The 11,987-nt window shown below is 44.0% G+C and overlaps 1 protein-coding gene across 1 annotated transcript; it reads left to right on the forward strand.

Annotated features, from left to right (window-relative positions):
• The first annotated feature begins 478 nt into the window (after nt 1–478).
• Nucleotides 479–11,302, forward strand: LOC121272085 (cytochrome P450 1A1). Its single transcript, XM_041178527.1, has 7 exons — nt 479–577; nt 1,040–1,899; nt 2,024–2,150; nt 2,394–2,483; nt 2,599–2,722; nt 4,734–4,820; nt 10,568–11,302. The coding sequence occupies exons 2-7, from the start codon at nt 1,048–1,050 to the stop codon at nt 10,866–10,868; spliced, it is 1,581 nt and encodes a 526-aa protein (XP_041034461.1). The 5' UTR covers nt 479–577; nt 1,040–1,047; the 3' UTR covers nt 10,869–11,302.
• Nucleotides 11,303–11,987: the final 685 nt, after the last annotated feature.

The following is an 11,987-nucleotide window of genomic DNA, read 5'->3' on the forward strand; positions in this document are numbered from 1 at the left end:
AAATGCAAGTCTTTAGCTGGTGGTCTGACGGACCTGCTATGTATTTGCAGCATTTACCGTTCATCTGACATCTGCCTTCACCTTCAATCATGAAACAAGAAATCGACCTGATTAATTTTAAAAAGGGGTTAAACTTTCATTGTTGCCTTTGGAACGCAAAATGCCTTGAATGTAATTTATACAGAAGTTCAGAGAGCCGGCCGGACATTCGTGGTCCCGCAGTGAAAATCCCCTCCCCACCTCCCCCACACCCCACCTTTCCGCCCTATCACAATAACCTCGGGTATTAATCTGAGTTCTTTACTTCTGGCGCTGCATGGTTTGAATTTTTTTTTCCACAAGTTGCGAAATTTGCTTAGGGTTGGCACAGAATTAGTCCGATCACACTCGTGCATGTGACTTGCAGCCAATCAGGCTCACAGAAGGTGCTTATAAAAAGGCACGCATTTACTGGATGCCTCACTAGCTGCCAGCGCTTTGCAGTGGTTGGCCGTTAGATTGCATTTTGCCAAGACTGTTGGCAGCAAAAAGGGTGATTGTACTTTGAGAAAGCGAGAGAGAGAAAGAGAGGGAAGAGGTAGGCAGCAGCTTATTCTGCAAGCAGGGATTTTTTTTTTTGTCTTGCCCTGTGGAAATCTGCACGTTCTTTCAGTTTTTGCACATTGAGGATGGTGTAGTTTGTGAGATGCGCGTTGCGCACAGCTGTAGACGCGGGGCGCCCTGCACTCCAAAAGGATAACGTTAAAGGTGTTGATGTTCAGTTGGTACTGCACAGAAAATCAGGGCTAGGTGCTCTGTGCTCTCATGTTAAGGGAAGTTTTGGCTGCACTTTAGAAGCACCCCTTTGCAAAAGGGCTATCAAAAATGCAGCAGTTAAACTGCTGTGCAAAGAAGCAACTTTAGGCGGGTATTATGAATCTCAGTCGCGTTTGCAATGAAAGGCAGGTAAATTCAGAACGCTACCAGATGGCTAGCGCTTAGGCAGCTTGGCTGTAAGGCAACTGTTACTTGATTGTTCAAGCTGAATGTTCTCTCACAGGGTTAAGGATGATTCGGAGCATTGTCGCCGGACTGATGGCCAACCTAGTGGCCGGCTCGGTCACCGAAGTGTTCATCGGCCTGGCGGTTTTCTCGGTGATCTTCCTGCTCATCCGCGCCCGCCGCAACAGAATTCCCGCGGGTCTGAAGAGGCCGCCGTGCCCGCCCACCCTGCCCATCATCGGCCACACCCTGCTCCTGGGGCCGAACCCCCACCTGAGCCTGACCGCCTTGAGCCAGGAGTACGGCGACATCTTCCAGATCCAGATCGGCACCCGGCCGGTGCTCGTCCTCAGTGGGCTGGACACCTTGAAGCAAGCGCTGATCCGGCAAGGCGATGACTTTGCCGGCCGCCCCAGCCTCTACAGTTTCAGGTTCATCAGCGACGGAAACAGCCTGACTTTCAGCCCCGATTACTCCGAAGTTTGGAGGCTGCGTCGGAAGCTGGCGCAAAACGCGCTGCGCACCTTCTCTGCGGACGAGTGTCAAAACTCCACGCACTCGTGTCTCCTGGAGGAGCATGTGTGCAGGGAAGCCCAGCACCTGGTCGACATCTTCCTAGATCTGATGAAGAGCAGGGGCGGTTTCGACCCGGTCAGGTACATCGTGGTGTCGGTGGCCAATGTCATTTGCGCTCTGTGCTTCGGCAAGCGCTACAGCCACGACGACCAGGAGCTCCTCAACATCATCAACTTGAGCGACGAATTCGGCAAGACGGCAGCTTCGGGCAACCCGGCCGACTTCATCCCAATTCTGAGATTCCTGCCCAACTATTCCATGAGCAAATTCATCAACATAAACAGGAGATTTATCAACTTCGTTGAGAAAATTGTAACCGAGCATTACCGCACCTTCGACAAGGTAGGACGAAGATGGGTCTCTATTCTTTTGCGGCGAAATTTAGACTTTCTTTTGCAAATAGCATCGCAGCTTCCGATCCCTCTCCTGCTACTAACGTGTCCGCATTTCTATTTGTCTGTTTCAGGATAACATACGCGATATAACCGATTCCCTGATCGATCACTGTCAGGAGAAGAAAGTGGACGAGAATGCCAATATTCAAGTATCTGATGAAAAGATTGTCTGCATCGTCAATGATTTATTTGGAGCTGGTAAGGGTGACACTTTTTTTTGACCCAAGGTCACAAGAGTGCGGTGGGATAATCGTTTCGTTTCCAAAACTTCGAACTGTAATCGTGCGGGGAAGTTTTGGATCAGGTTTTCTTTTACGTCAAAAGTGCCTTTTTCAATTTCAAAACCCTTTGCATATTGGCTGTTTCGTTAATCCTCTTTGGAGAATCCTGCGATGGGGCCTTTTTGTTAATGTTACTTAAAAATCTTTGTTCTTTCTGCAGGTTTTGACACAATTACCACAGCGCTCTCCTGGGCTGTTATGTACCTGGTTAACAATCCTGAGATTCAGAAGAGGCTGCATGAGGAAATAGGTGCGTTTATCTGCACAGGTGTTCATTTTCACACCTGGGCTGGTATTTTTCAACTGGGTTTTCCAGCTCCTGTGAGGAACTAACTTCTGTTTTTCCTCCTTTTTGTCCTTTTCAGACGAGAACATTGGCAAAGATCGAAGCCCAAGGATATCAGACAGGCCACTATTGCCCTACACTGAAGCTTTCATCACGGAGACCTTCCGGCACTCGTCCTTTCTACCATTCACCATTCCTCATTGGTAAGACAGCTCAGGGGTGCACAGCAATCATCTAGCTCCAAAGGAAGCATTTGGCCCATCGTGCCTGTGCTGACTCTTTGAAAGGACCCTTCAATTAGCCCACTCCCCTGCTTTTTTTTCCCCTCTCAGCCCTGTAATTATTTCATAATATCATAAGAAATAGGAACAGGAGAAGGCCACTCAGCCCATCAAGCTTGCTCCTCCAATCAGTCAGACTGTGGCTGATCTGACTGTGGTCTCAACTTCAATCTCCTGCCTGTCCCCATAATGCCTTTGTTGATCCAATGTCTGTCTAACTCAGCCTGGAATATATTCAATGACCCAGCCTCCACTGCTCACTGCGGGAGAGATTTCCAAACACTAACGACCCTCAGAAGAAATTCCTCCTCATCTCTGTCTTAAATGGGATACCCCTTGTTTTAAACTGTGCCCCTAGTTCTAGATCCCCCCATAGGTGGAAACATCCTCTCAGCAACTACCATGTCAAGCCCCCTCAGATTCTTATATGTTTCTATAAGATCACCTCTCGTTCTTCTAAATGCTAATGAGTATGGGCCCAATCTGCTCAACCTTTGCTTATAAGACAACCCTTCATCCCAGGAATCAGCCTAGTGAACCTTCTCTGAACTGCTTCCAATGCAAGTATGTCCTTCCTCAAGCAAGGAGACTAAAACTGTACACAATACTATAGGTGCAGTCTCATCAATGTCCTGTACAGTTGTAGCAAGACTGCATTTATACTCCCCCTTGCGATAAAGGTCACCATTCCATTAGCCTTCCTAATTAATTGTTATACCTGCAAGCTGACTTTTTGTGATTCATGAACAAGGATATCCAAGAACAAGCGTTCTGCAGTCTCTCCCTGGGGAGGTGGTGGCATAGTGATATTGTCACTGGACTAGTAATCCAGAGACCCAGAGCATTACCCTGGGGACACGGTTTGGAATCCCACCATGGCAAATGGTGAAATTTGAATTCAATAAAACCCTGGAACTAAAAATCTGATGATGACCATGAAATCATTGTTGATTGTCGTAAAAACCTCCCAGTCCCATATCCCCCACTGATGACAGCCTGAAATCTCCCTCTATTTAACCTCCAACTCACAATCTGAGCCTTTGGTCTTTCATGAGACTTGAAAATGAGGCTCCATCTACCCTGTCAGGTGGACATAAGATCCTATGGCACTACTCTAAGAAAAGTGGGTGAATTCACCCTGGTGTTTTGACCAATATTTATCCCTCAACCAACATCACTAAAACAACTGACAGGGTCACTTATCTCATTGCTGATTGTGGAAAGTTGCTGTTGGCATATTGCCTGCCGTATTTTCCTTTAATCTGTCCGTCTAGCTGTCTTTCTTTTTCTGAGTTTCCATCCATGCTATTTCAAGTTGCACAGAGGGAGAACTGTACAGGCTATTGCTGCACATTCTCAACTTTCGTGTAGTCTTTCAACCAGGCACAGCTTGGAGAAATAGCTCGGTAATCAACGAAGGCTAGCTTCCACAATGTAAAGCTTTGGATTTGGGGATCCTTCCCTGTGCCAATAGGGACCTGGGGCATGGAGAGGTGGTTTCCAATGGCTTATTAAGAAACTTCCCAGGCTGTGAGTCTATTCTGTGATCTGGAGCAAAATATGTTTTTATGTTTATTTACAGTGTCAAGGGTTGCAGTGCTTCTCCCCCCTATTTTAAAAAGAGGGTTCTGCTTCTCATTTTCTTTTAGTCCTGTGCTTCTCCTCACTGTGTATCTGTTACATGGAGTGGCTGGGGGGAGGGGAATGGGCAGGCAAGTTAGTTTGGAAAACTTCCTTGTGGCTCTACTTTTGAGTCTGATCAAATTGCCACAAGTCCAGGATGTGTGGTTTATGTGGAGAAGGATCGCTCCAACTGTTTGCCCCTCTAAGTGCCTAGGTTTCCATGGATTTCAAACAATGTCCACTGGTGGGCTTTGATGATGCATGATTTTAAGTGAAAACATGGTACTAAAATCAGAATTTTACATTTCAGCACAACGAAAGACACAGCACTGAATGGATATTTTATACCCAAAAACACTTGCGTTTTTGTGAACCAGTGGCAAGTGAATCATGACCCGTAAGTATTTCTTTGTCTTGAAATTAGGAGATTTGAACTACAAGAAGCTTGGTGGTGAGATTGGAAAAATGTTTGGAAGCCTAAACTGCTGACGGAGTGTTTGAGTTGCAGTCAATTGCCTTTTAACTATGTGTTTGGGATTATTACACCACCTTTGTGCTGTTGTATTTGTATTCTTGCAAAGATGCGAATAAAATGATGGTGTCTGTTTGCAGTACTTCAATAGATGTTGCCAAACAGATTCCAAGAGTCTTTCACATGTGCAGTTGAGCACACTATCCATGTGCCAACATATACACATGTAGCTGAATGTAGCATACAGTTTATGTACTTTGGTATGGTTATTTCAACTGCTTCAATTAGACCAATTCATTTATACTTTAATTTTCATTGTTTGCCTTTGAGGCTGCAATTGACTTTGCAGTTACCTGTTAAGTGTAATGTGCAGTCGGTAGATTCTAGGTTGGTACTGCTGACTGTGGGTCCCAGAAGTTATTGACAAAGGCACTCTGAATGTATAGACTATGTGGTGCTTTTCATGCCAAAAAGCTAATTCTTAGCACTATGGGAGCAGCCTAGATTGGCTCTGTTCTCCTAACATTAAAAATAAATGAGAAGTAAGTTTATAATGTGCCCTGTTGACTGAAGTAGTACAAACTCAAAAGTAATGATGAATCAAGCTTTCTGGAGGGATCTAGGATCCCTCTTCTTTAGTGCACTGAGGAATTCAATTGGAAGCCAATTCCCAGATTGTTTCTTCTGCTGCCTTTGTCTCCGTGCTCACTTCTTTGGGCAGGAGTCCTCTCCCCATTCAACGGATCCTTTTATCCACCCCCAATATTCTCCCTCCACCTGGACCCCTCCCTCTGGATTCTTACCTTCTCTTGATCTTTTCCTTGAGAACTGTCGGCGTGACATTAGTCATCTCAATTTCTCTGCTCCTCTCACCCACTCTAACCTGTCTCTCTCTGAACTTGCTGCACTCTGTTCTCTCAGGTCCAACCCTGACATTGTCATCAAACCCGCTGACAAGGGTGGTGCTGTTGTTGTCTGGTGCACTGACCTCCACCTCGCAGAGGCTGAGCGTCAATTTGCAGACACTTCCTCCTACCTCCCCCTAGACCATGACCCTACCACTGAACATCAAGCCATTATTTCCAGGACTGTCACTGACCTCATCCCCTCTGGAGATCTTCCTTCCACAGCTTCCAACCGGATAGTCCCCCAAACTCGGACGGCCCGCTTCTACCTCCTACCCAAAATCCACAAACAGGACTGTCCCGGCAGACCGATCATGTCAGCCTGTTCCTGCCCCAAAGAACTCATTTCTTGCTATCTTGACTCCATTCTCTCTCCCCTTGTCCAGTCCCTTCCCACCTACGTCTGTGATTCCTCTGACATCCTACATCATATCAACAATTTCCAGTTCCCTGGCCCCAACCGCCTCCTCTTCACCATGGACGTCCAATCCCTCTACACCTCCATCCCCCACCGGGATGGTCTGATGGCTCTCTGCTTCTTCCTCGAACAGAGGCCTGAACAATCCCCATCCACCGCTACTCTCCGTCTGGCTGAACTTGTTCTCACACTGAACAATTTCTCCTTCAACACCTCTCACTTCCTCCAAATAAAAGGTGTGGCTATGGGTACCCGCATGGGCCCCAGCTATGTCTGTCTCTTTATGGGGTATGTGGAACATTCCTTGTTCCAGTCCTACTCCGGCCCCCTCCCACAACTCTTTCTCCAGTACATCGATGATTACTTCGGTGCTGCTTCATGCTCTCGTCTGGACCTGGAAAAATTTATTAATTTTGCTTCCAATTTCCACCCCTCCATCATTTTCACATGGTCCATCTCTGACACTTCCCTTCCCTTCCTTGACCTCTCTGTCTCAATTTCTGGTGATAGACTGTCCACCAATATCCATTACAAGCCTACTGACTCCCACAGCTACCTCGACTACAGCTCCTCACACCCCGCTTCCTGTAAGGACTCCATCCCATTCTCTCAGTTCCTTCGCCTCCGTCGCATCTGTTCCGATGATGCTACTTTCAAAAACAATTCCTCTGACACGTCCTCCTTCTTCCATAACCGAGGTTTTCCACTCACGGTCGTTGACAGGGCCCTTAACCGTGTCCAGCCCATCTCCTGAGCATCCGCCCTCACACCTTCTTCTCCCTCCCAGAAACATGATAGGGTCCCCCTTGTCCTTACTTATCACCCCACCAACCTCCACATTCAAAGGATCATCCTCTGCCATTTCCACCTACTCCAGCATGATGCCACCACCAAACACATCTTCCTTTCACCCCCCCCGGGGGCATTCTGCAGGGATCATTCCCTCCGGGACACCCTGGTCCACTCCTCCATTACCCCCTACACCTCAACCCCCTCCACGGCACCTTCCCATGAAACCGCAGAAGATGCAACACCTGCCCCTTTACTTCCCCTCTCCTCACCATCCAAGGGCCCAAACACTCCTTTCAAGTGAAGCAGCATTTCACTTGCACTTCCCTCAATTTAGTCTACTGCATTCGTTGCTCCCAATGCGGTTTCCTCTACATTGGAGAGACCAAACACAGACTGGGTGACCACTTTGCAGAACATCTTCGGTCTGTCCGCAAGCATTACCCAGACCTCCCTGTCGCTTGCCATTTCAACATTCCACCCTGCTGTCATGCCCACATGTCCGTCCTTGGCCTGCTGCATTGTTCCAGTGAAACTCAACGCAAACTGGAGGAACAGCACCTCATCTTCCGACTAGGCACTTTACAGCCTTCTGGACTGAATATTGAGTTCAATGATTTTAGATCATGAACTCTCTCCTCCATCCCCATCCCTTTCTGATTTCCCCACCCTCACCCCCACTTTTTTTTTCCCAATAATTTATATAGATTTTTCTTTTCCCACCTACTTCCATTATTTTTAAATGTATTTCCATCCATTATTTTATCTCTACCTTTTAGCCTATTTTGATTCCTTCACCCCATGCCACCCCCACTAGGGCTATCTGTCCCTTGCTTGTCCTGCTTTCTACCCTTAATTAGCACATTCCTTAGATAATATCACCACCTTCAACACCTCTTTGTCCTTTTGTCTGTGACATCTTTTGGTTATCTCCACCTATCACTGGCCCTCTATCCAGCTCTACTCCCCCCAACCCCCACCCCTAAACCAGCTTATATTTCACCTCTTTTCTATTTTTACTTAGTTCTGTTGAAGGGTCATTCGGACTCGAAACGTTAACACAGATGCTGCCAGACCTGCTGAGTTTTTCCAGGTATTTTTGTTTTTGTCCCAGATTGTACTGCCACTTTAGTACCAAAACTGCGACATCAACTTGAAAGCAAACAGCAGTGTAATCACATATAGAGATGACCACCCCTTTCCTGTTGTTAAACAAGATATTCTTTTCCTAAATTTGTTTGCGCAGGCTGCCTTGGCAGCTGCATTTTTTTTAATCCCTCACTTTGTGGTTCGATATTCCATCAAAGTTCCGGATGCATAATCATTGGCAGTGTGAAAGTACCTCTTAAAGGATTGGCACAGGTTCAGCATAGTTTTACTGCAGCTATCCACTGTGACTTGCATCAGTGGAATGTGTGCAAATCACTGCAACAACATAAGATGTGCAGTAAAGCTGCAACATCAAAAACTAGCTACCTTTCTATGAAGGTGATCTAATAAAGCATACTTCCCTAGTGGCTCTTAAGAGTGCCAGGCTTTGATGTTTGACTGTTTATTTAAACTGAGTTTGGAAATAAATGGTGACCTTTTTTAATACTGAAAAACAATTAGAAATTAGAGTAGAAAGCAGTGAATAATGGCCTCAGGAAGTTCCTTATTCGTTTATTATAACAGCTTGGCAATTACGACAACCTGATGAGTATTTTTTCACAATACTGTAAATAACACTTGTATTGTGTTCTTCTCTGAAACTATCTTACTGCAAATTCTGCTTTAAGTATCCATGAAACACAAAACCGATTAGGCATCTCTTCTCTTTCCAGGTGCCTACATTTTTTCATTCATGGGATGTGGGTGATGCTGGCTAAGCCAGCATTTATTGTCCATCCTAATTGTCCTTGAAGGTGATGGTGATCTGCCTTCTTGAACCACTGCTGTTTGTGGCATAGGTACATTCACAGCACTGTAAGAGAGGGAGTTCCAGAAATTTGATCCAACAACAGTGAAAGAGTGGTAATATTGTTCCAAGTCAGGATGGTGTGTGACTTGAAGGGGAACTTGAAGGTGGTGGTGTTCCCGTATGCCTGTTGCCCTTGTCCTTCTAGATGGGTAGAGGCTGCAGGTTTGGGACCTGCTGGCGAAGGTGGCATGATTCCCAGGTTCCCAATGTCAATTCTGTCATATGCCACCTTCTTCCACTTCTTAGGTGATAAATAGATCAAAATATTATCATTTGGTTTTATTTACTGGTGGAAGAACATCTACTCGTGTAAAAGAAAACCTATCCATTTAATATTGGGGAGACAAAATAAGATGTTAAGCTCCAATCTTGTTCAGCAATGTCACATGAATGGGAACATGTGCCAACCTCCAATCCCACCAGAACTGTTGTAGATGGAACTCCATTTACGGAGGCAGTGACTGCACAGATTCTACTCCTCTTCACTATTCTTCGATATCAGACACATATTAGGATCTGAGATAACATCCTTTTGTTTACCAGTTTAATTCATTATTCCAAACTGAAGTTTGAAAGAACATTTGGAGTAACAATAACATGAGGGATAAGACAACATGTGTTAGAAAACATCAATAGAGAAAAGACAATGGAAGAGTCACTGGAGGTAATTTTAACTAAAAGTGTGATGGCAATATTGACACCCCAATACTTTTCCTTCCATTGACTTCAATAGAATCGGGGGCAGTATACAATGGGCAGCTAATACAATATAACCTCTTCAATACCATTGCCAAATACCAGTAGATGAGTCAATATCAAGTATTAGCAAAGTCATAACTTCTTGCTTTCAAAAATAAAACAAAAGGTCTCTGCCCTTAAGCATTGGTTTTAAATCCACCAAATGAAACTTAAAAAAAATGTAATTATTGAACATGTTTTTTAGGTTAATTGCAACATCTTAAAATTAGTAAAGCAAATTTGACTGAGGGAATAAAGTCACAGTTTTGGGCAGAGGCTCTTTAAAGGTCTACAGCTCTTTTCCAGCTGCTGCATAGTGCTAAGTCTGTCAGCAGCATTTTTTGTTTTAAATGTCTGATTTCTAGCAGATATTTGCAATGTTAGCACTGAAATAGTTGAACTGACTCTCTTGGAACCATTGGAGTTTAGAAGATTGAGAAGTGATTTTATTGAAATATAAAATCCTGAGGGGACTTGACAGGGTGGATGCTGAAAGGGTGTTTCCCCTTTTGGGAGAGACTAGAACGAGGGGACAGTTTAAAAAATAAGACGGAGATGAGGAGAATTTTTTTTCCTGAGTTGTGAATCTTTGGAACTCTCTTCCCTAGAGAGCAGTGGAGCAGGGTCAATGAATATTTTAAAGGCAGAGATAGATTCTTGATTAACAAGGGAGTCAAAGATTATCAGGGGTAGGCAGGATGTGGAGTTGATGCCACAATCGATCAGTCATGATCTTATTGAATGGTAGAGTAGGCTCATGGGGCTTAAAGGCCTATTCCTGCTCCTAGTTTGTCATTTGTTTGTCAAATTTCAGTTGACATTGTATAAGGTATAGTTCAAGTTTCCCTCTTGTGTATTTCAGGAAACTCTGGAAAGACCCATTTGTTTTCTGCCCAGACCGGTTCCTAAACCCCGATGGAAAAAGCATCAATAAAGTGGAAAGCGAAAAGGTGCTATTATTTGGCATGGGAAAAAGGAGATGCATTGGGGAGCCCATTGGCCGCATGGAAGTCTTCTTGTTTTTCACCACCCTTATCCAACAGCTGCAATTTGAGAAAAAGCCAGGGAAGGACATTGATATGACCCCACAGTATGGACTGACCATGAAACACAAGAGATGTGAAGTGCAAGCGGTGCAGCGTTTCCCTGCCAGCGTTGAATGAGCCGACAGTGTCTTACTTTTGCAGGAGCTAAGCAAAGGAGAAGAGAACTCTATTTTTGTACATTATAAATACACATACCAATGGTATGAGGGAATAGTTATGCCTTAAATTGTAAGTTTTGTTATGTTCAATGTAATACGCTGCTGATGTGCCACTGATGCCTTGTATTTAAAATACTAATGAAGAATTATTTTACTGTATAAGCAGAACCGAAGAATGAAGAAAGTGAAGTTTGAGAGCTGTATTCAAACATATCTCATTTAACATTGTACTTGTATTTTAAAGTATAAGATATTTTACTATTGAAAATCATGTAATAAGGGAGATATTACACTGCTTCATTATACTGTACAAATGGACGTTAGTGATTTTTATACTTATGAAATGTCAGATCAAACAGAAGAATTTGTTACAAAGAGAAATAAAACAATGTGAATTTACATAGCATCTTACTATATCTTCAATCTTACTATATCTTCATGACACTGTAAAACATTTTACGACCAACAGATTACTTTTAAAGTGCAGTTACTGCTGTTTTGTCAGCAAAATGGGGAAAATTCTAAACTCATGGAGAGAAATAAAGGCAGAAAATTCCAAAAAATGCACAGCATTTTCACACACTTTCAACATCTGAAAAGGGAAATGACAAGTTAACTGTTCAGGAACAGACTCTTCATCAGAACCAGAGAACCAGAGAGGATAGGTATACAGGGCCCATTATAAAGCTCAACAATAGGAATGAGGGAATTCAGATACAGAGAGAGACTATAATGAAACTATGGTTGTTCTCAGTACACTAGAAATGGTTATGGGGAGATTTAACAGAGGTGTTGAAAGTTATGAAGGGTTTTCATAGGATAGATAGGAAAAAACTTCCTATCGCAGGAGGGGTAGTAACTAGAGGACATGGATTTAAAATAATTGGCAAAAAGGAAGGGAAAAATTTGTTTCACTAAGCAAATTGGTGTGATGTGGAATGCTTTGCCTGAAATGCTGGTGGGAACAGGTTTAATAGTATCTTTGAAAAGATTATATACTTAAAATGGAAAACTTTACAGAGCGATAGGGAAACAAGAAGTGAATGGGTCTAAATAGAAACTTTCAAAGTCGGTAGAG

The sequence above is a fragment of the Carcharodon carcharias genome, chromosome 32 (assembly GCF_017639515.1).
Source record: "Carcharodon carcharias isolate sCarCar2 chromosome 32, sCarCar2.pri, whole genome shotgun sequence".
NCBI lineage: Eukaryota > Metazoa > Chordata > Chondrichthyes > Lamniformes > Lamnidae > Carcharodon > Carcharodon carcharias.